We start from the raw sequence: 24,341 nt of genomic DNA, 5'->3' as shown, positions 1-24,341 counted from the left end.
AAATAAATAAATAAAGATTTTATTAATTTGAGAGAGGAGGAGAGAGAGAGTGGGGGGCGGTGAGGAGCAGAGGGAGAAGGACAAGCAGACGTGGAGCTGAGCTGGGAGCCTGACGCGGGTCTCAATCCCAGGACCCTGCAATCATGACCTAAGCCTAAATCAGGAGTTGGACACTTAACCTACTGAACCACCAGGTGCCCCTTACGTTTTCTCTTTGTCCAGGGTCTCATTGAGGCCCTCCAGTCTTTTGTCAAGTCATTGAGCATCTTTATGGCCATTACTTTCAATTTCCTATCAGATGTGTTACTTCTCTCCATTTCATTTAGGTCTCTTGCTGGGACTTACCCTGTTCTTTCATTTGGGACATTTCCACATTTTATCTAACTCTCTGTGTCTGTTTCTGCATGTTAGGAATGTCAGCTATATCTCCTGCTCTTGTAAGTAGTGGCCGTGTGAAGAAGAGGTCCTGTAGTGCCCTGCAGTGCAGTGTCCCCTATTCACCAGAACCTGGCCCTTCAGGGTGTCTCATATATTTGTCCTATGAGCCCTGCTGTTGTGCCTGAGTCACTTTTGCCTTCAGTCATCTGTAGTGGTTTTGCCTGTTGGCAGGGTTTATCCCTGTGTTAGTGAGCCAGTCCGGGACCACCTTGGGCTTGAGTTGAGTCAGACCAGGTATTTGCCAGAGATGCAGTAGCAAGGAACTGCATGTTGTTTTCCTTGTGTTGTCCCCTGAGAAGTTTTCATTGCCTGCAGTCAGACCTGATGTCTGCTCCCAGTCCACTGCTGGGGCCACAGATGGAATGGTATATATGGTTATGTTCCCCTTTCCCCAGGACAGGAGTCACTTTGGAGTTCTGATCCCTGTTGGGGCTGCTTGCACACTGCCAGGCCATGGGCAGGTTGGAGGGGTGAGTCCACGGGAGAACATGGGGGCAGGGCAAGCTGTTAGCAAGCTAGGTGGAGAGTATTCGTGCTGTGCTAGTTTCCTGTACATGTCCGTGTATCTAGCCTGGGCGTTGGGGAGCAAAATTGCACCTGCCTGCTTTTGTTCTTAGATAAGTTTCTTAAAGATCCCTGCCCCTCCAGCACTTGTTTGGAGATTAGTTACAAATGTCTTTCCCTTGTACTCCAGGCATTTCTCAAACTGCTGTATCTGTGCTATACCTCAGTGAGGTTGTTATACTATACTTTTAAGGGTGAGGACTCAGTTTCTGCTGGCGGTCCTGGCCCAGCCATCTGATTTTTTAAAGTTCCAGGTGTTGAGCCCCACACAAAGCCAAATGTTACAGGGATTCATCTTTCTGGTACCTGGGATAGGGTCTGCTTCTCTCCTCTGTGCCTGCAATGGCCCTCCCTACTAGGGACTATTTCGTGAGCCAGCTTGATCCCCAAGCTCATCTCCACCCTTCCTTCTGCTTGCCATGTAGCCACTTCTCTACCTTTAGCCATGGAGAGTATGTTCTGCCAGTTTATGTATCATTTTCTGGGTTATTTGTACTGATGTGGGTGTGATCTTAGGTGTATTTTGGGGATGAGGTGGTTTAGGATCCTCCTAGTCTACCACCTTTCCCTACCACCTGTTTCTGATAAAGGGTCTCCCTGATTGTGAATTTGATGTATTTGAAAACGTTTATTATGTATTTTAATGCTATACCATCATACTTAATTTGTGACTTTGTCTTCACAGTAATTAGTTCCTCTTTACTGCCTGTTTTGAATTTTGCCAACTTGATATTAACTGATTAATACACTCACACCTTTTTGAGAATTTGTGTAATCTTTTTTTTGTAAAAAAAAAAAAAAGCTGAGAAACTTACAAAGAAAAATGCATGAAACAGTTCAGTTTGACAAATTATCATACAGAAATATTTTTTTTTTTAAGATTTTATTTATTTATTTGAGACAGAGAGAATGAGAGAGAGCATGAGAGGGAGGAGGGTCAGAGGGAGAAGCAGACCCCCTGCCGAGCAGGGAGCCTGATGTGGGACTCAATCCTGGGACTCCAGGATCATGACCTGAGCCGAAGGCAGTCGCTTAACCGACTGAGCCACCCAGGCGCCCGTATACAGAAATATTTCTGTAGGCATCACCCAAGTCCGTTAGTAGAGCATTGTCAGCACCTCAGATGCTCCCCTATGCATTTTGAATCACCATACCCTCCTCTCCCTGAAGAGTGAATTACTGTCCTGACTTTTTGAAAATTTGTTTCATTAAAAATATTTTTACTATACACCCACACTTATATATTATGTACATTTGTTTAGCAGTGTTCCTTTTAAAATTTTATAGTTAAGTCATATTGTGTGTCTTTTGGGCTCAGTGTTTTAGTTGGAAGGTTCATCCATGTTGTATTTAACTAAGTTCATTTATTGTAATTATTATATATTTTTCCATTGTATAGATTTAGGATTTTCTTTGTATATATTTCTCAGTTTGTTTTAACATTTCTGTGTCTTTTTGTAGCATATAAGTAAATATAGGAGTCTTTAATAAGTGTATTTAATCTCCTATTGAATAAAAAACGGAGTGTATATTTTAATCCTTAGCTTCTTTCAGATACTACTCTTGAAACTTCTGTTCATCTGTCAAATTTGAAGAGTTAATATCCATTTTACCCCAGCAAGCAAAGACATTGATATCACTATCCCACAGGTTTTTACACTTTAACACCTTTCAAGTTTTGTTGAAAATCTGAATTTTACTTACTACACTATTTATTATACAAGGTACTATAAAACTTGGAAAATAAATAGGTTTTCAAAATTTGAGGGTATTTGGTTGCTCATCTTAGTTTCCTGTATCCTATTATTTTCCCTTGTTTTGCTTCACTGTGATTTATTAATTCTTTAATAAAAAAAGACGCTTTTCAACAATCATATATATGATTGATAGCTCCTTGTTCACATAATCAATTGATTAGTTATTATTTTTAGGTTCCAGCAAATTTATGTTATAGAATTTTGACTAAAGTTACTCATTTGTTATAGCTTGTATTTTTGCAAATGCATAGTTTGATAGTGATTTTTTTTTTCTTAAGTTTTCTGTAAAATTGTAGGATTTTTCTTTGGTCTTTGGAATATACACATTTTACCAGCTTGTCTCTTGAGGCATCTGTTTAAATTATTCTTTTCAGTCCTTGATATAGACCCTCTAGGTCTAAAGAGCTGTGCCTTCATCTCAGGAAAATTGCCTTGCTTTATTTAATGGTGCTCCTCTTCTGTTTCTGAGTACCATTTTAGATGGTTTTAGATGTTTTGAGTTCATTTTATGTATTCCTTACTTTTCTTTTACTACACCTATTTGTGTTTTGTTTTGGTACTGCTTTCTAGGAGTTGGTATTTCTCTAATTGTTCATTTGTGGTTTAAATGCTGAAAATGTTTTATAATGGTTTTTGTTTTTACAATTAGAGTTTTTAAGTTGATAATATTTCCTCTTACCTCTGAGCATATTAATGTTTTCTTCTGTTTGCTACTAGATTTTTCCTCATGGCTTAGTTCTGTTGGTATTAGGACACCTCAGGATTGTACGTGTTTGTTGATCAAGGTGATGCCGGTAGCTGGAATGCATTTCCTCACTGAAGAGAGAGCCCCTTTGCCAGTCTTGATAGCAAATTGTAGTTAGAAGTGTCCTTTACTTTGTAATTGTGAGCAAGGAGGAAGCACTTGGAACTTTGATATCTTCTCTACATGAAAATATAGATTGTCACCTGGACTGACTTTCCCGCATAGTTTTCGTGGTTAACTAGGGCACTGCTGCTTTCTTCCTTCTGGCCCTTAATTAGCTCATTGGGGAGGTTGTCTTTGGGGGGCAGACATGTGAATTAGTCCAGTGAAGTGGAAAAGTGGATAGTAATGGAGAATAAGGGGAGAAGAAAGTGCATCTGTTTTCTAGATTTTTAATTTCAGTATTTGTTTTAATTAACTTTTTTTCTCAGAACTCTCAGTATGTCTTGTTACTCAAGTTTTGCTAGGAAAACTTCTAGGAAAAAAAATTCCACTATTTTGGAATTGTTTTTTGACTCGGTGCTGGAATTTCCTTTGTTTTGTTTCTTTTTTTTTTTTTTAAAGATTTTATTTATTTATTTGAGAGAGAGAATGAGAGACAGAGAGCATGAGAGGGAGGAAGGTCAGAGGGAGAAGCAGACTCCCTGCTGAGCAGGGAGCCCGATGCGGGACTCGATCCCGGGACTCCAGGATCATGACCTGAGCCGAAGGCAGTCGCTTAACCAACTGAGCCACACAGGCGCCCTCCTTTGTTTTGTTTCTTAGTCTTCCTACCCCCTGCCTTTAAAAAAATTTTTCTAGGGAGTCTCTGATGCTTCTATCAATTTGTTTTTTTTATTTCAGTTGGATTTCAGGAGGAGGAGGAAAAGGGTATGAGGGAGCTTAGCATCTTTTTCATTTCTTTGTTGTATCACTGGGTTTAATGAACACTTAAAATTTTCATGAAGAATCCAATAAAGAATCTTTTTTAAAGATTTTATTTATTTATTTGACAGAGAGAGCGAGAGCAGGAACACAAGCATGGGGAGAGGGAGAGGGAGAAGCAGGCCTCCCGCCGAGCATGGAGCCCGATATGGGGCTCGATCCCAGGACCCTGGGATCACGACCTGAGCTAAAGGCAGATGCTTAACGACTGAGCCACCCAGGCGCCCCCCCACCCCCCGATAAAGAATCTAATTAAGAACCTTGCTCTTCCATTCTCAGTTTACTGGTTTATATGCTGAATCTTATGGGCATCTTATAATTGAATTATTTTCCCTAAATGTCGAGAAACAAAAATTATGGTACTTGGTGCGCAGCAGTTATAGGAAGTATTTATAACTCTGTACTTCATTTATGTACCTTATACGTTATATATGGGAGTGAAAGTCTTACATTTTTTGTTGATGCTTACTATTTTTGGAAACTATGCCAGTAGTTGAAATTTCTAATATAATACTTAATTGTTCTTTCCTAGAATTTGTTGTTCTTGGATAGGATCGTTCATATAATTACTGTAATGGTGGATTGCATTGACTTCTCACCATACAATACTAAGTATCAGCCCAAAGTTAAATGTAAGTACTTTTTTTTTACTTTGTTCACCCACTATTTCATAAACACAATTGTCTAAACTGTTGTCAAGATCAAATCCTAGTATCTTTTCCAGCCTCATTTTACCTGCTTTAGATGTTGTATAACCATGTCATATGTGGTTGGCATACAACTATATTGTATAACCTTGGTATGCTAGGAGCTCACATGTTCTTGCACACGCTTGTGATCTCTCCCGTCTCTATCACACACACACAAAAACCTCTTTCCTCCTTTGTATACAGTAGAAAGATCAATATTATCCTAGTTAGAGATTGCTAATATGAGTGATTTTACTTATTCCATCTTAGACAAGGAATTACCTGGGCAGGAAACTTTGATGTTTGTTAAAATGTTCTTACTTGTACCATTACTGGTGACGTTAACTTTTATTGGTTGGTTAAGACAGTATCTGCCAGGTTTTCTATTGTAAGTACCTATGAGTAATAAATTAATATTTTGTGGCAGATTCTTTTTTTTTTTTAAAGATTTTATTTATTTATTTGAGACAGAGAGAATGAGAGGGAGGAGGGTCAGAGGGAGAAGCAGACTCCCTGCCGAGCAGGGAGCCCGATGGGGGACTCGATCCCGGGACTCCAGGATCATGACCTGAGCCGAAGGCAGTCGCTTAACCAACTGAGCCACCCAGGCGCCCCTGTGGCAGATTCTTTAAGACTATGTAAATATCCTTTTTCTTAGCAAACTTTCACCCATGAATTTATCATCCATTAATGCTTCTTGCCTAAAGCTCTAAGATGATTACCAGAATAGATCACATTGTTTCATTTGATTATATTGAATTGTATCAAGATGCTTATCTCCTTTGTCTTTAATTACATTAATTCTAGAAGCTGTCCCTGTTACTTATTTCATATTTTCATAGTAAATCGTTCTATACTCAGGGTCATGAGTTCAGGCCCCACTTTGGGGCCTTAAAAAAAATAAAATTCTACAGTTGTTGAGCACTACTGGGCACCAGTCACTTCCAGGTGCAAATGACATCCTAATGTAAGCTATAGCTTCGTTTTTTCCCCATATATTTTTTTTTAAGATTTATTTATTTATTTTAGAGAGAGAGTGAGAGATTGTGCGTGAGTGCAAGCAGGGAGGGGCAGAGGTAGAGAAAAATTTCAAGCAGACTCCCGGCTGAGCAGGGAGCTGGACTCGAGGCTCAGTCTCAAGATCCTGAGTTAATTACCTGAGCCAAAATCCAGTCAGCCACTTAACCAACTGAGCCACCCAGGTGCCCCTCCCTTATTTTATTTTATTTTATTTTTTTAAAGATTTTATTTATTTATTTGAGACAGAGAGAATGAGATACAGAGAGCATGAGAGGGAGGAGGGTCAGAGGGAGAAGCAGACTCCCTGCCGAGCAGGGAGCCCGATGCGGGACTCGATCCAGGGACTCCAGGATCATGACCTGAGCCGAAGGCAGTCGCCCAACCAACTGAGCCACCCAGGCGCCCCTCCCTTATTTTATTTTTATCACTGTGGTGTTCTGTTATTCAGTGGTTTATAATTATTACTAATACTTATGCTCATGTTGGCCTGTATAACCATTTCATGTGTTTCCATTATTTTTTGAGACCTTTGGCATAAGACAGTCAGGCTCATCCTGCACTTCTTGTCCTTCAGCCTGGAACCAGCCATATTTCCAAGGAGCATTGTTCCTTTTGCTGAGGATGAATGGCATTTAGAAACCGAGATCTATTCGTTATTATTAAGATGTCATTGCTCCGGATCCTCTTGAGTAGACAAGTGTTGGATAGCTGTCATGTGATTCATGGCTCTCTTCTCAGCCTTAACATCCTGGCCTGGAATTTTTGGGTGGCCATTCCAATTTACATTCATGTCTGGGAAACCGATTCTAGGGAAGAAGGTTGACTTCCTTTTGTTAGTAACACTTGTTTGTCATTTCACCACATTTTTTCATCAACAAGCACTGATTTAGTTTTCTCTTAAATCTGAGATATTTTACCTTAAGAGAATGGATTCTTTGAAGGAAAGAAAGGTAATTTTTGAATATGTATGATTTTCTTGACGGATGTGGGTTTATCCCTATAGGTAGGTATCTGCAGGATCTAAGAACAGTACACAGGAGGGGCGCCTGGGTGGCTCAGTCGTTAAGCATCTGCCTTTGGCTCAGGTCATGATCCCAGGGTCCGGGAACGAGCCCCGCCTCGGGCTCCCTGCTATGCCAGAGGTCTGCTTCTCCCTCTCCCACTCCCCCTGCTTGTGTTCCCTCTCTCGCTGTGTCTCTGTCAAATAAATAAATAAAATCTTTAATTAAAAAAAAAAAACAATACACAGGAAAGTCAGACAGTGCTTTTAAGATACATCTTTTTCTTTAAATCTAGGCTTGCTTTTTTTGGATTCTTTCTGAGGATTTGGATCTGTGACTTGTTGAGGGTTATTTGTAGGGTTCAGTGTATTATAGATGAGCCAGGGAGCAATAATTTCTAAGTGAAATTTTGTTTCTTATTTTAAAAATTGACTTTTAAAATTTAATTTTGGAACCTTTTTTTTTTTTTTTAATATTAGAGTGCTTGCATGTGAGTGGGGCGGGGGGAGGGGGAGAGAATCTTCAAGCATACTCCCCAGTGAGTGCAGAGCTTGTCTCAGGGCTTGATCCCACCACCAATGAGATCATGACGTGAGCTTAAACCAAGAGTTGGACACTTAAGTGACTGAGCCAGTCAGGCGCCCCATGGACCCTGTCTTATGATTTAGTACTTTCTTACAAATCAGTTGTTGAAATTCAGAATATAAACATATGAAATGCATTTTATAACTCCTTAGAGAAAATACTCATTTTTCTAGACTTCTTGATCTGCCAAATAGTTTTTCTTTGTCTCTGCTTCGGTTGTAAAGACAATGTTGTGATACTTATCCACTAATGGTATATCATTTTAAGGTTTGTAGGTATCACTCTACAGAAATACGTATATTAGAAGTATCTGTCATTTTTTTAGGTGTATTTGTCACTTAAATGAGGTATAAATTGTAAAGACGTACAGTAACACTTTTCAAAGTATTTGAGTATTTAATAAATTCAATTTTATCTTAGCACCACAGAGACCTTCAGATTGGTCCAAAAAGAAGAAAGAACCTCTAGGGAAATTGGCTTCTTTATTTAAACTTACTGTGAGAGTGATCTATTCTTTCCACACTCTGAGCTTCAAGGAAGTACATTCTGATACTCTCCTCACTGTTGGCAACTCAATCACCAGTATTCTTTCTAATGTACTTGGACGTATTTCTTTGTCTTCTATGATCCGAAAAATATTTGCAACTTTAACAAGACCTCTGGCATTATTTTATGAAAACTTAAAGTAAGTATTTAGAATTTCTACTTAATAACTTTAAATTACATGTCTTTAGATCTAGGTAGCAAACTTTTGTCATTTTCCTAATCCGCTTGTTGTTATGGATGGTAATTGCTAAAATTTAGTGAAGGGGATAATATATTAACCTGCATTTGTTAAAAAGATAGTTCAAATCACACAAAAATACGAGGTAGAAATTGGGAGTTTGTAAATTTTGTGTGCTAGTTCAACCCCCCTTTTCAGTTTAGTACATACCTTTTCAGATTTGATAATTACAAACAAGCATACCTGTTAAACATGATGTATATGAAGCCATGCCTGACATGCTGCTTTGCAATTCAGTACATGGTATACCCTTAAAATATTGTATGCATCTTGCACCATTCATCTAAGAATCTCATTCTCTTTGATGTCTGCAGAGGGTTCCATAAGACTTTTATACCCAATTTTATACTTCCAGTTTAATGGACATACATGTTAGGAGACATACATGTTTTTCTAGCCTTTTCCCTCCTAACTTAACAGTACTACAGTTGAACATATTTGTACACATGTCAGTGTCCACGTTTGCCACTACTTCTGCAGAAAGAGGTCCTACCTAGATGTCACATTGTTGGTTCAAAAGGTATACACATTTAAATTTCTGAATTATCGTGTAAAAATTTAATTTACATTATCCTTTACATTTGAATCGAAGCAAGCAGTGCCTTGAACCCTGAAAAATCCCAAATGACATAACTTTGTTAAAAAGCAATTTGAGAGGATTCAACGATGTTTTTTCTAGCAGGCTTATGTGGTTCAGTCACAATAGTCTGTCTTTTATAAATTCATGGAGGAAGTTTTAGGAACAAATTTTATAAAAGTACAAAGTAGTACCCCAAATATATTAGCTTTTTGCACATCTTTTAGTCTTTAAGCATAAAAATAATTTATGCTTTTTAAAAGAGGTACAGAAACAAGTATTAGTATTTTGAGGTCTATTCTAGATGTTTTTCTGTGGTTCATTTTTTAAAGATAGGTTTGTTTCATGTTTTAATGTTTGATAATTTGACATTTTTAAAATTAAGTCTTGGGGCACCTTCTTATATCACTTACAACATGTCTCATTTTTATGGCTGCATTACATATTTTTAGGTTTAACTTTCTAAAATGTAAGTGGTACTCTTGTGTTTTTCTTCCCAGGCTTGATGAAGTTCCTAAAGTGTATAGTTGTATGAGCAACAAGGTAAAAATGGACAGTTGTCTGTAAAACATACTTTCATGGTGAAAAAAATGTTAGGGTTTAGGTAATTGTCTTCCTTATATATAGTTCTGATTTGTAAAAGGATTATACTTCCATTTTAATGGACATTTGATAACATGACATGGGCACATAGTTTTTAAAGAAGGATTGAATAATGTTGCTTAAAATTCATACTCCCCACCTCCTATCTTACCTCTTTATACATGAGGGTAATTGGTTCCAGTATTTTATAGGTGAAACTTTTGGGTAGTCAGTTGTTAATCTCTGTTCATGAGAGAACGTAGTTTTTTCCGTTAATGGAAAATAAGTTTGAAATCAAGGTCTTATATCAATAATTACAGTAAATTCACCTGAGAATTTGTCAGGTTATAATCATATTTAAGACTACAGATGGGAGGTTTTTGTTTTTGTTTTTAAGATTTTTATTTATTTATTTGACAGAGACAGCGAGAGGGAACACAAGCAGGGGGAGTGGGAGAGGGAGAAGCAGGCTTCCCGCTGAGCAGGGAGCCCGATGCAGGGCTCGATCCCAAGACCCTGGGATCATGACCTGAGCTGAAGGCAGACGCTTAACAGCTGAGCCACCCAGGCGCCCCATATGGGAGCTTTAAAAAAAAAGTTTGAATTTAAAAAATTGAAATAGTAACATGTTGTGAGTTGTTTGTATGCTTCGGGCTTTTATTTTTCCTGTTTTAAAAGAACATTTCCACAGGTTATCCTAATAAAATTTTCCTTTTTCCTAGTTAGAAAAGCTACTGGGAGAGATAATTGCTTGTCTACACTTCAGCTACACTGGGACTTACGATAGCGAACTTCTTGAACACATCTCTCCGTTATTATGCGTAATATTTTTGCACAGGAATAAACAGATTAGAAAACAAAGTGCTCAGTTCTGGAACGCCTCTTTTGCTAAAGTGTCAACGTTGACTTATCCTGAAGAGTTAAAGTATGCTAACCACAAAACTATTTTATATAGTTACTATGATTGTGTAAATTGCTATTTTGGTCTTAACATAAATTTTTCTTATGAGGAATCATTGCAGAACTTTCCTCAGTTCAGATGTTAATTTGTAATACATGGTAACTATGAAACATAACTTAACCTTTTACTTTGGTCCTTAGAGTAACCGGTGGTTTTAGGAACATAAAAAGCAGTGTTAAATTTTCCTTAATAAAAGAAATATAAAAGGCAAGGAATTGGTGGTTATTAAATCTGGGTGATGTGTACACAGGAATTTAATGTAATAGTCTACTTTTGCTTGGAATTTTGCATGATAAAAATTGGGAAACTTAAGAAAATTTGGGAACTGAAGAGGTTAGCAAAAAACTAAATGTTTTACATTTGTTCCAGTTTTGTGTGTGTAGAATGAGAAACAGTCTTTAAGGTGGATATATTTTGCCACTTTAAAATCATAATTGAAGTGTTCTTGTTAACATATTATCAGTATTCACCAGTACTGCTTGACTCAAGGTGTATATGTTTATGTACTTTTTTAAAGACCAGTACTAAGACAAGCCAAAGAGAAATTTCTGTTGCTTTTACCTGGTTTGGAAAATGTTGAAATTATGGAGGAATCCAGTGGACCATATTCAAATGCAGTAAGTTGAGGTTTTTTACTTTTGAATGATGTTTGAGTAGTTTGTTTATTGGCTTTCAGTGTAATTTTTTAAAGATTTTGTTTATTTATTTGAGAGAGAGAAAGAGCACAAGGGGGGGAGCGGGAGAGGGAGAAGCAGACTCCCTGCTGAGCAGGTAGCCCGATGCGGGACTCGATCCCTGGACTCCAGGATCATGACCTGAGCCGAAGGCAGTCACTTAACCAACTGAGCCACCCAGGCGCCCTCAGTGTAATTTTTTAAAAGACAGAATCTTAGAATGTTTTTTTTGACGTGATAAACGAGTAAAGCTTAAGCATAAGAGCATCATAATATAGGGTTTTTTATAAAGTCTGTTGCCTGGCTTGAAACACTTTTTTTTAAAATTGAAGTATAATCGACATAGAGTATCCTGTTTCAGGTATACATCATAGTGATTCGATATTTTTATACATCATAAAATGATCTTCGTAAGTCTAGCTACCATCTGTTATACAAAGTTATGACAATATTACTGACTGTATTCATATAGTGTATATTACATCCCCATGACTTAACTTATTTTATAACAGGAAGTTTGTACTTTTTAATCCCCTTCACCAATTTTTCTGTCCCCAACCAATCCCCTCTGGTAACCAACAGTTTGTTTCCTGTCTTTGAGTCTGTTTTCTGTTTTGTTCGTTCATCTTATATTTTAGATTCCACATGTTAAGAGAATTCGTACAGTATTTGTCCTTGTCTGACATTCACTTAACATAATACCCTCTAGGTCAATCAATGTTGTCACAAGTGACAAGATTTCATTCTTCTTTATGGTCGGGTGATACATTGTTTCTATTATATTGGTTATTGTAAGTAATGCTGCAGTGAACATGAGGGTGAACATCTCTTCAAATTGGTGTTTTTGTTTTCTTTGGACGAATACCCGGAAGTGAAACTACTGGGTTCTATGGTAGTTCTGTTTTTAATTCTTTGAGGCACCTCCATATTGTGTTTCATAGTGGTCGCACAGTTTATATTCCCACCAGCAGTTGTACGAGGGTTCCCTCTTCTCCCTATGTTTGCTAGCACTTGCTGTTCTTTCTTTTCCATAATAGTCACTCTTAATGGTGTGACGTGATACCTCATTGTAATTTTCCTTTGCATTTCCTTGGTAATGATAGTGATGTTGAGCATATTCTCATGTGCCTGTTGGCCCTCTATATCTTTGGTAAAACATCTATTCAAGTCCTCTACCCATCTTTTAATTGGGATATTTTTTAAATATAAAGTTCCATGAGTTCTTTATAAATTTTGGCTGTTAACCCCTTATCAGGATGTATTGTGAATATTTTCTCCCATTCAGTGTATTGCCCTTTCATTTTGTTTATGGTTTCCTTCACTGTGCAAAAGGTTTTTAATTTGATGCAATTTCATTTGTTTATTTTAGCTGGGGTTTTTTGCCCTTTGGCCTAAAATAATTTTCTGATTTAAGGGCAGGAAATTTCACCATAGATTCTCAGGTAAATAGTCTCTGATTCTTGTTCATTAATGATCCTTTTTGAACTATGGCATTTAGTGTGTATTCCTTTGCAAATGTAATTATTAAAATACATGGTTAAGTGTTGCTTTAGGTAAACCAGGAATAATAGTTACTGGTCTATGTCTAAGCACGAGCTGTCCTTCATTTTCTCTGTTCTTCACATCAAATCTTATTCCTCCTGTCAGAAAAACACATCTTTGCTATCATATAACCCATTTGGAACAAGGTTACTTTGGCTAATAATAATTACTGTCTGAGGATCAAGCAGTAAAGGCATGAGTATTACATATCCATGAGGTAGGACATCATTAGACAACTTTTTCCCTATTCAACAACAAATGGAGTCTTGGCTGTTAATTGTTTAGAACCTGTAAGAGAAAAAAAGTTAGCTACCTAAGCACTCCAGTTTTTGTTTTTTGGCTAAAATAAAATTTTCTTATCAGATAATTAGACTTGTTGAGACTTGTTTGGTATAATTTGTCCTGAAAAAGTCTAAAAGGGACATGGTAGGTAATATTTTGTATCATGCATGCCTTATTGTTTGATGTTTAAAGTTTTATGGCTGTGATTGTTTCTTAGAAATATTCCCAGTAATAGGAGGGGTCTTTGAGTTCATTAGTTTGATTCATTTTTAGTATTTATATGGTGTATCTTCTTTTTAGAATTTGTAAAATTCTCAAAATATTCAGAATTCATAAAATTGATAAAAATGGTGCAAAATAACTACTGTATGAATTAGAGATGTTAATGAATTAAACAATGGCTCTTTTCTTTGATATGATTTTAATAAGTGAATAATGAGAAGGAATTTGATATTTGAAATGAGTATTATACTGGAATTTTCAAAGCATGAAAAGGAGAAATAGAACATTTGCACTTAAAAATTGTTTTATTTTTAATAAAACAGACAGAAAATTCACAGTTAAATATGAAGATAAGTGGCATGGAAAGAAAATCAAGTGGAAAAAGAGATTCTTTTTTGGCACAAACAAAGGATGCAAAAGAAAACAAGAAACCACCAGTCAAAGTATGTTTTTCCAAACTTAAATAGAACTTTTAATATAAAAGTAGATGGTAGCTTGAGGACATACAGCTTCTAATTGGAAAAAAAAGTGATTAAAGGCTAAATAAAAGATAGGGTTAAAGGAGAATAACAGAGCTTGGTCTAAAAAGACTTAAGATAGTGTGGAAATCTAGAAGCTTTGTGAAATGATGCATTCTTACTAAAGTTAAGTCTGCTCATTATGTAGCATCCAGGTGCACCTGGGTGGCTCCGTTGGTTAAGTGCCTGCCTTTGGCTCAGGTCATGATCCCGGGGTCCTGGGATCAAGCCCCACATTGGGCTTCTTGCTCAGTGGGGAGCCTGCTTCTCCCCTGCCTGCCACTCCTCCTGCTTGTGCGCGTGCGTGCACTCTCTCTCTCTCTCTCTCTGACAAAATCCTTAAAAAAAAAAATGTGTAGCATCCATTAAGTATAGTTAATTCAGGCAGTAGCCCCCTTGAGATGGAATGAACTCTACGTATGTTAGTTATAGCATAGGTAGCATAAGAGAACATTTTAGAACTTTTGTTATTGAATAGAAAGAGAACACCTAGGTAAGATATCTGTTTTGGCCTCATATCTAATACCCCTAATCTTACTAATTGCCAGTTAACTGATTTTCAGACAATAATTCTCTCCTCCGTGACTTTCAATAAGGGTATTCTAGAATATTGAAACCATGGCCCTGGCAAAAATGAAAGAAAAAATGCTATTTTTAAAGAACGACTGTACTGTAGCAACTTTAAAGTAGAATGAAAACAATTGCACTGAAAATTTGTAAAAATAACAGTACCAATGTTACTGGTATGGAGCGTGTATTATTTCGGTGACTTTTACTTAATTTGACTTAGTTTATGCTTCAACTTGAGAGCTGCTGATATATTCTCTTCTTGCCACATCACTTGATTTCCATATGTTGGCCGGAAAAACATACTTGTCTGTGCTTTGTTGGTAAGTAAGTTGCCTACTTTTAAAGAGGTGTAATTTTATTTTCTGAATGTTTATTAAAAGCAGAATGAAAGGGAAGGACATTGTACTAATTATTAACCAAGGATATCCTATAGGTTTGAACTTCAAACTTCCTAGTCATTATTGAATAACTTCACTAGAGTGCTGGAATAGAGATTGATTGAAGTGTTGGAAAATCATTTGGAAACTCAAACGTACATTTGCCTTTTATAAATTTGCAGTTGAAATTAGAATCGTCTTCTGCCAAAACAAAGAGTGAAATGCCTTTGGAAGAGGAAAAGTCTATTGACTTTGTGTTTATACCTCCAGAAGGAAAAGAAGCAAAGGAAAGAATACTAACTGAACATCAGAAAGAAGTATTCAAAACAAAGAGGTTTGTAGCCTTTTATCTTGAATTGGGTATTCTGTACCTATATTTAGATTTCATGCGGTAACTGTAACTTTGTGTTTAGAACTAAAATACTACATATAATATGCTATATTTTAATGCCAAAAAGATATGCCAAACGTGGCTGCGTTTCATAATATATACAGTTACTTAGTAATGTACCAAAGGTTTATGCATTCAGAGCTGAATCATTAATGGAGTTAGTGTTGGAGAAGGTAGAGAAGATGATTTCATGGAAAATAAACATCTAAGCCTTAATTTTACATTGTTCTTAAAAGATAACTAGATGTGCAAATCTAAGTTTAATTTCTAATTATAGGAATACCACATTTTGAAGTTATTTATGTAAGATCTTTTTCAGATGCGATATTCCTGTCATGTATAATAATCTGGATGTTTCACAAGACACTTTGTTTTCTCAGTATACCCAGGAAGAGTCCATGTAAGTATGGAAGCTGTTGAAGTAACTGGTTTTCTGATTTTTAATTAAAAACAGTATTTTAATTCATACATTTTTACTTTAGGGAAATTCCTGCTTTAACTGAAAAATCAAAGGAAGATTCCAAGGTGATACCTAAGGTATATTTGGTATTTCATGTTTGGGGGTTTTTAGAATCGTTCCATTATGAAATCTCTTGTATTAATTTTAAGATATATTGCATAATCTCATAACTCTCACTGATAGACTTTCACAGAATTGTAGTTACTGTGTTTGTGGATGTGTGTGAGTGTATGCGTGTTTAAAGTAAATATATTTGGCTTTTAAAAATATTTATAATTAGAAACACAAATTAATGGGCATCTATCACCACCTTTGGAATATTTGCAAAATACTGAAAGTCAGTGATTTGCGTTTTGAATTCCTGAAGTTTTACATTACGATTTCCCTCAGAAATCTTGTTTGTTGTTTAATCTATATACATGTGTACGTTTCTGTGCAGGAGGAACAAATGGAAAGTGACATTGTTATTTCTCAAGATGTCATGGAAAACTGTGGTATGGATGAGCATCTTGAAAAGGTTTCTCTTTCAAATAATGACTGTGGTTCTAATGAGGAAACGAGTCCAGAAGTACCGAGCAGTAATAATGATGCCAGAAAGAAAGCTTTAATTTCATCAAAGAAAACGACCGAATGTGTATCTAATGCAGAAAATACTTCTGGTCTCAACAGTAGCTCAGTTTCTAATACCATTATTTCTGGAACTCCCCCACAGCCTACAAGTCGGAGGCAAACGTTTATTACTTTGGAGAAGTTTGATGGTTCAGAAAATAGACCTTTTAGTCCGTCCCCCTTAAATAGTATGTCATCAACTGTAACAGTGAAAAATAACCAGGAAGTCATGGGTAAAACAGATACTCCACCAAAAGCAAAGAAAAGAGAAATGGTTTTTGCAAAATGTGATTCTGAAAAAATAGCACCTGGAATTAAGAGATCAAGCCGAAGGTCAAGTAAAGCTGAACAAATAGGGAACAAAAGGTCTAAACTCTTAATGAGATCCGATCAAGAGAAAAATACTCAGGAATCTATTGATGGCACAGTAGTCTCAGAAAATAACCCATCTGGTTTGCTTAATCAAACAGAATGTGTGTTAGATAATCAGGCTCATCTCTCTGAATCTGTGATGGAATATGAGGATACAATGCTTAAACCAACAATAGAAAATGTAGTATTATTAGAAAACAATACTGTAGAAGAGAAAACATTAGGAATCAATTTGGAATCCAAAGAAAATACACCCCCAGCTATAATACCAGCAGATCAAATGGTAGATGAGGATAGTCCTGTTCAGGTAACTCCAAATCAAAAAACGCTTAGACGATCCTCAAGGCGACGTTCAGAAGTAGCAGAGCCTACCACTGACAGCCAAGAGAAAGAAAATAATCATCAAAAAAAAGAAAGACGTAAGGAAGAAGAAAAGACCCTTCAGAAAAGTCCGTTGCATGTAAAAGATGATGTGTTACCTAAGCAAAAACTGATTTCTGAACAAACTGTACAGGAAAATTTAATTGAGAAAGGAAATAATGTACACGAGAAGACTTTTGGGGAAACCAGCACTACTGCTGAAATTGATGAAAGTAAAAGAAAGCTAGACCTTGAGAATATTAAATCTGAGGGAGACGGTGCCCAGGACTTTGCAGATAAGTCCTCTGAAAAACCAGTAAGTGGTCGAACACGGTATCAAACAAGAAGAGCATCCCAAGGTTTACTTTCCAGCATTGAAAACTCAGAATCTGATAGTTCTGAGGCAAAAGAAGAAGGTTCTAAAAAGAAGAGATCTGGAAAATGGAAAAACAAAAGCAGTGATAGTGTTGACATTGAAGATCAGGAGGAGAAAGCGATAAAACAGGAATGTGTAAATGTTGACAACCAGACACTTGATTGCAAAGCAAATTCTGAAGTAGAGAGAGACCTAAAATCTCAGATTTGTGAACAAAAAGATGAGAGTAATAATGTAACTCTTGAAGATTCTACAGTATCTTCAGATTTATTGCAGGTTTCTGATGACGTGTCAACTACTTACGAGGGAAAAAGTAAAACCAACAAATGTACCGAATATTCCTTTTCAAACCCTTCTGTGCCAGAATCAAATCTAAGGACTAGAAATGCCAGCAAGAGATTACAAAAACGAGATTCTATAGAAAATAACACCGTGGGAGAATCCTCAAAAATAGGGACATCAGACATTTCTTTGCTTTCTGAAAAAACTTTTCAAACACTTGAATGCCAGCATAAGAGAAGTAGGAGGGTAAGGAGATCTAAAGGTTGTGATTGCTGTGGAGAAAAATCACAGCCTCAGGAAAAGTCATTCATTGGGTTAAAGAATACAGAAAACTATGATGTAAAAGTCAATGAAACAAAAAAGACAGATATGCAAACACCTGTAAATGTATCAGAGACTTCTAAAGCTAATCTGTGCTCTGAGGTAAAACTTTCAGATGAACATAATGGTGTGAATTTTCATTTGGGACTCAAGGAGGAGAGTGATGCTGTTAATGATTCATTAATTATATCTGAAAGTGAGTTGAAAGAAAATACTATTCAAAACCCTCTTCCTTCTGAAGTAGTAAATTTTGAAGAAGAAACTTGTGATATGGTTTCTGAAGAAGCAGCACCTCTTGAAAGCCAAGAGCCATCCAATAAAAAATGTAAAACTGTTAGCCCATGTTTAGGTGATTCCAAAGATAATTCACTGGAATGTTCTACTTTGGAGACCAAAGAAGAAAAGTCAGAGGCTATCTTGGAAAAGGAATTAAGTATAGAGAACATTGTCAATGTTGAAACAGATGCATGTAAAGCAAAAGCAAAATTCAATCCAGAAGAAGTAGAAGCTATTGAATTGGATGTAGAAAGTGATAAATCTGAAGCTAGCTTTTCTGAACAAAAGAGTACTGAAACTGGTATTAGTGAAGAAGAGGTAATGGAGATAAGTAGTGAAAGAAGTGATGAATCTGAAGCAGAGGCAGCTGAAAAACTGAAGGCTGAAGAAGCAGTAACTGAAGAATTTAATTCTGGTGTTGGTCATTCTGATAATACCACAGAAATGAGTGCTCAGGTAGAGATACCTGAACAAACAGCAGTTGGGGAATTAGATGAAAGAAGTGACGAATCTGGTCCAGGCTCATCTGAAGAAATGAATGCTGAAATGGAAAATTGTGAAGAGACAGTGATTGGTGAGGTGAGTGCTGAAGCTGATCAAGTCAGTGAAACAGAGGACAGGGACTCGACTACCAAAATCTCTACTAAGCCTGTACAAGCCGAAACAAAGACTTCAACTATGGAAATCGACAGTTTTGTTCTCAACACACTTGGGATGAGCACTGAAGAAGGAAAAGTTGACTCTAATGAAACTGAAACAAATACTGAACTTAATAAGTCTGAAGAAACAACATCAGATGACAATCGAGTGGTGGGGGGAAATGATGAGATTTTACAGCAAGTTCACCATACTTCAGAGAAAGTGGAGGAAACATCACAGTCTCTGACATCTGAAACAGCCATCTCTGAACTAATAACAGAAGACAATAATGCATCTCCTCAAAAATTAAGGGAACTTGATCCTTTACTTGTATCAGCAAATGGCAGCCCTAGTGGCATGCAGACACGCTGTGTATGGTCTCCTTTGGCTTCTCCATCGACCAGCATTTTAAAGAGAGGACTAAAAAGGCCTCAGGAAGATGAGATATCGTCACCTGTTCACAAGGTAGGGGAATTGAGGCTGAATATTAATAAGTCCATATTTGAGTATTTTAGCCATACAGTGGTTCCTGGTGAATGACAGATTTTAGATTAATAGAACCAACACATTTTAAATAATTACGGCGACTAGGGAAAAGGGCAGGTAGAAGAAAAAGTGTTGATAAAAGGGGACTGAAGCCCTTAGATATTCCTTTACTTTAGGACACTAAAGATCTTCAACCATGTACATTGTTCACCTTTTGCAGAATTGATGAGGATCTCTCATGGTTTTTTGGTTTTGTTTTGTTTTATTTTGTTTTGCTCATAACATTCGAGGAAACATTTAGAAACTGATAAAACAGCTTTAGTTAGCACTCACTGTGTGCTAGGACATTATGCAGTCTGTTTCACATTTAAGTGTTTAGATAAACTCTTATTTCCAGACCTTGTCTAATGAAAAAAAAGTCTCAGGCTGTGCCTTTATCAGTTTCTGGATGTGATTTCATTTATAATTTTATTTCCCCATCTTCACTAAACTGACTCCTTTGGTTTATAAACCTGGATTCTCTTTGCTTTAGCTCCTGACCCTGTAACTTGCAGATAATTTGTTGAATGAATAAATTAAAAAAGTAAAAGTTACTTGTGCTTACATAGCTCAACTTGTTCTCTCCTTAGTAAAGGAGATGTGAGCATTCTTTAACTTTGAAATTGCATCTGCCATTTACTGTAGGATACATGTGTTTATATATACAGACATACATTATAGATAGAGGATAGACTTAATATTGCCTCTAGCAAGCACATTGTGAAGACTTCCTCAAGATGTACCAAAAGTTCTTACACTGAGAATTTAGTTTTTTGGTTTTGTTTTGCTTTGCTTTTTTATTGAGGTTCTTTTTTAAAGTATCTTAAGTTGGAAGTCTTTGAGAAGTATGAAGATAGAATATGTTGGGATTGAGGTCTTCAGTATATTTTTCTTCATTATGTTTTAGATTGTTAAGAAAAGTTAACTAGTCATGTTTTATTTGATAGTACCTCAAATTTAATTTTTATTTAGGCAACAGTAAGACATTGTAGTTTTCTATAGCAGATATGTACAGAATCTGCCCACTCTTGGGAATCAAGACCAGGAGACATTTATATACATGGTTAGTGGTTATGCCTTATTGCATATTTGTTTATTGCATATTATATCAAATAGCTGAATGAATGAACACATTGTAAGAGTTTAGAAGAGGCGAAAGTGAAAAATTGCCACCCAGTTGCTGTGACTCTGGTACCCTCTAAAGAGTTTAGAACAGGGGTTAGTATGATAGACCAGAGGCCACTTAGTACTATTTCTGCCTCTTTACCTTGTATTTTTAAGTCACTGTAGTAAGCCTACAAGGTTAGTATAATTTGATGATATGATTTCAGCTGCTATGTGCAATTTCATTTTTCTGCCACTGTCCCTGTTTCGGTCTTTGTTGGTATATTACGTAGAGACCATTTAGAACATGGATAATTGGAATGACCTGTGGTATTAAGCAGTATCCGTGAAAGCAGCCATTAGGAAGAAATACAACTATGTGCACTTGGCTTCTAGTGAAGTAAATTAAGCTTCTAAACCTACATTCTATTTTAGGGGGACCTTATAATGAGTATTTATGGTGTGGTTTGTTTTTTTGTTTTTTTGTTTTGTTTTTTTACTTTAATTTTGTTAAATAAAAGCATGACCTGTGTTTTCAGGTTCGCCGTGTCTCCTTTGCAGATCCAATATACCAGGCTGGATTGGCAGATGACATTGATAGGCGATGCTCTATTGTTAGGTCCCATTCTTCAAATAATTCTCCCATAGTAAAAAGTGTTAAAACTTCACCTACTGCACAATCTAAGGTAAGCTGTGGGCTTTAAAATACGCTTATATGTATGCAGGTACAGAATTGCATTGTGTAGTTTGTCTTAAAACTAATAAAGAATAAGACTTCTTTGGTTTGGATACATTGTTTTGTCTGCAACATGGTAAACATGAAGAGGTGGGAAGAGGCAGTGATAATCCAGTAATTGATTAGGTAATAGGTTATTACATTTACATTTTCTCAAAATTTTAGGAAGTTACTGCACTCTAAGTAATGAAAGTTGTAAAATTACAGTTTTCTAGGGTTCTGAGTTTTTTTTTCTCTCCTTTCTTCTATCTAGCATAATGCCACTTCAACCAAAGGATTTCTGTCCCCAGGATCACGTAGCCCTAAGTTTAAGAGCTCAAAGAAGTGTTTAGTAAGAAGTGCTTTAGTTTTCATGAAACTTTATATTTTCATGTTCAATCAGGTGACCTCTATTTAACGGTTTTGAAATTTACTCTAAGATTACAGAAATGGCTAAAGAATCTATGCCATGTCCAACAGAAAGTGTTTACCCAGCTTTGGTGAACTGCGTGGCTCCAGTTGATATCATTTTACCTCAGATTACATCAAACATGTGGTAAGTAGTTACTTGTGCTGGTTTATACTTAAAGATGCCACTTGTTTAAGAGGAATGTTTAAATGATCGAGGTTCTTATATTTAGAATTGACTTACATGCACTCTTGCACATTTTATTTTAGAAATAAAAATTAATATGGGAAGATGGGACAGGTTGGGCAATAAGAGAAGCATCTATCATAATACAGTAATGGTTAAGATAATTGTGTGCTTAATATTTGCCAGATGCTGTGCCGAACTCTTGGCATATGTTCTCTTATTTAATCCTAATTATAAATCCCATAAGGAGTATAATTACTATTTCCACTTTACAAGCTGAAGTTTACAAAGGTTAATCCACCAAAGTCATGCAACCATTAAGTCATAATGTAAGTGAAGTCAGACACACATTGCGCTTAGTCTCTTCCCAGCACTATTGCATAAGCCAGGCAAACATATCAAATTCAAATTTTGTTTTAAATTAAGTGTATATGTGCCTATCCTCAGAGTGGGCTACGTGAGCCTATATAAAATTCAGTTATGATTCAGCATAAATTCAGGAAATTGAGCTGGGTAGGCCCTCACAAATAGAAGAAATGTGAAAGTATATGATGACATTTTTCCTTTTTTTTCTTAACCTCTTCAGGGCAAGAGGACTGGGACAGCTCATTAGAGCCAAGAATATAAAAACGATTGGTGATTTGAGTACTCTTACAGCATCTGAAATAAAAACTCTTCCTATCCGTTCTCCAAAAGTGTCCAATGTAAAAAAGGCTCTTAGAGTCTATCATGAGCAGCAGGTAAACTTAGGTGTTCTAAATCATGTATAGATAAATGATCTCACAGTAACAATTACAGAAGTTGGTAGTCTTGCTTAAAAACTCATTTTATGCCACCTTTTCTTCCCTTCCCCCACAGGCAAGGTTAACTTAAAAGATCACTTTATAATTCCCCAGAGAAGTTTGCTTCTTGATTTTGTACCGTTTTGTATAATGCATCTCTTTGTTCCTTGAGTTCTCTTCTACCCCCTTGTCTCATTCATTTCCACCAAATTGGTGATTGGTTCCATGGCTGCTATTCCTAAAACCTGGATGTTCAAATCTAAACATTATAACAAAAATCTTGCAAATGTGTAATTAACGGTATTTCAATTTTGATGTCCAACACAGCTGGAACTAATTTTTCTTGTTCTTATTAACTTTTTGTACATAAATATTTTGGGTCATAGCCATTTTTCAAGATTCTGATAAAAGCCAAGATTCTCCACCCCCCAACTCCTTTCAGAAGGATTCAGACTGTATTGAAACCTATGCAGAGACCCTTTATGTGTCCATTGAAATTACACAAAATTGTGAATAAATGAAAACAGGGTACGTTAAAGCTTGAAAACCAATGTTTATATTAGAATTTCCGAGACTGGAGTTTGCTAACTACTGAAGACTTCTGCTGTTTTCTTGAAAGTCTTTGATTTAAAGATTATTAAATATTTGTAATCTTTAAAAACTCTTTTAAGAAACCCAAAGATTATATTAGTAATTTTCAGTCTCATTGACTTGCCTGTTGTGGACCTTTCATAAAGGTGGGATCATATAAGCTGTGGTCTTTTGTGACTGGCTTCTTTGAGCATGATGTTTTCAAGGTTCATGTGTATCAGTACTTCATTCCTCTTATGGCTAAATAATACCCCTTGTATGAATATACAACATTTAGGTCATCCATCAATTGCTTAACATTTAGATTGTTTTTACCTTTTGCTCTTATGTACACTCATACAAGTTTTTGTGTGGACATGTTATTCTTTCTGTTGGGTGTCTACATAGAAGTCGAATTGATGGAGCCATCAATATGGTAACTCTAACCTTTTGAAGCTAATATTTTCTCAATCACTAATCAGTAAGCCTGGGAACACCTTTCAAAATTGTATTCTTTTTTTAAAAAGTCCATACGTTTTTTAAGCTTGGAAATCTCTGCCTTGGATTTTCTTATGCTCCTAAACTTGGGAAATATAGTGTAATTTTCTTGGCTACCATGGCTATTTCTTGAGAAGCCCATTATAAAATATTATGAACTCCTAACCAGCTTTTTGAGAAAACAGAAAACACTTTGTAATCCCTTTTTTTTGTGTGGCGTTAGTAGAGCGTAGTTTCTTAAGATTTACTAAGCTAATAGTCATGTGATGGGCTGGGAAACGTATGTCAGATTCTTTTCCAGTGCTGGTGATGTTGGTCCTTTTAAAAGCAACGTTCAGTTTGTTGGTTTTGTTTTTGTTTTACTGGCCTGTGTATAATCAAGGTAAAGTCTCGTGGACTAGAGGAGATTCCAGTTTTTGATATTTCTGAAAAAACAGTAAATGGAATACAAACTAAATCTCTCCCTTCTGATGAAGAAAGACTTGCCTCAGGTATGTTTTAGCAAAGCGGGACAATTTTAGTTACAGCATCAGCTGACTTTGAATATATGCTTCTAGTTTTAATTTGACCGTGCTCTGTTAATTTGATAAGGTTTTTGTTTTTTGGGGGTTTTTTTTGGTGCTAGTGGCAAAGTGCATGAAAAAGTAACTGGTA

General features: G+C 36.3%; 1 protein-coding gene across 6 annotated transcripts in view; it reads left to right on the top strand.

Annotated features, from left to right (window-relative positions):
- The window catches only part of RIF1 (replication timing regulatory factor 1), a 66,962-nt gene that overhangs the window by 34,972 nt on the left and 7,649 nt on the right, over nucleotides 1-24,341 (top strand). For 5 of the 6 annotated variants that reach the window (XM_081814451.1, XM_031029305.2, XM_081814452.1 and 2 more), the window contains 15 exons: nucleotides 4,961-5,060; nucleotides 8,144-8,408; nucleotides 9,585-9,627; nucleotides 10,389-10,591; nucleotides 11,145-11,244; nucleotides 13,671-13,790; nucleotides 14,995-15,146; nucleotides 15,523-15,603; nucleotides 15,686-15,740; nucleotides 16,103-19,363; nucleotides 21,067-21,213; nucleotides 21,517-21,594; nucleotides 21,683-21,798; nucleotides 22,424-22,577; nucleotides 24,070-24,178. In XM_081814451.1, coding sequence (XP_081670577.1) covers nucleotides 4,961-5,060; nucleotides 8,144-8,408; nucleotides 9,585-9,627; nucleotides 10,389-10,591; nucleotides 11,145-11,244; nucleotides 13,671-13,790; nucleotides 14,995-15,146; nucleotides 15,523-15,603; nucleotides 15,686-15,740; nucleotides 16,103-19,363; nucleotides 21,067-21,213; nucleotides 21,517-21,594; nucleotides 21,683-21,798; nucleotides 22,424-22,577; nucleotides 24,070-24,178 — 4,984 coding nt within the window. The remainder of the gene's footprint in view (nucleotides 1-4,960; nucleotides 5,061-8,143; nucleotides 8,409-9,584; nucleotides 9,628-10,388; nucleotides 10,592-11,144; nucleotides 11,245-13,670; nucleotides 13,791-14,994; nucleotides 15,147-15,522; nucleotides 15,604-15,685; nucleotides 15,741-16,102; nucleotides 19,364-21,066; nucleotides 21,214-21,516; nucleotides 21,595-21,682; nucleotides 21,799-22,423; nucleotides 22,578-24,069; nucleotides 24,179-24,341) is intronic. The other variant, XM_031029306.2, reaches the window with a different exon arrangement.

This window comes from Leptonychotes weddellii, chromosome 3 (genome assembly GCF_054177405.1).
Source record: "Leptonychotes weddellii isolate Sample4059 chromosome 3, ASM5417740v2, whole genome shotgun sequence".
Taxonomy (NCBI): Eukaryota; Metazoa; Chordata; class Mammalia; order Carnivora; family Phocidae; genus Leptonychotes; species Leptonychotes weddellii.
Note: the sequence above shows the minus strand (reverse complement) of the source record. Positions and strands in the feature narration are given on the sequence as shown.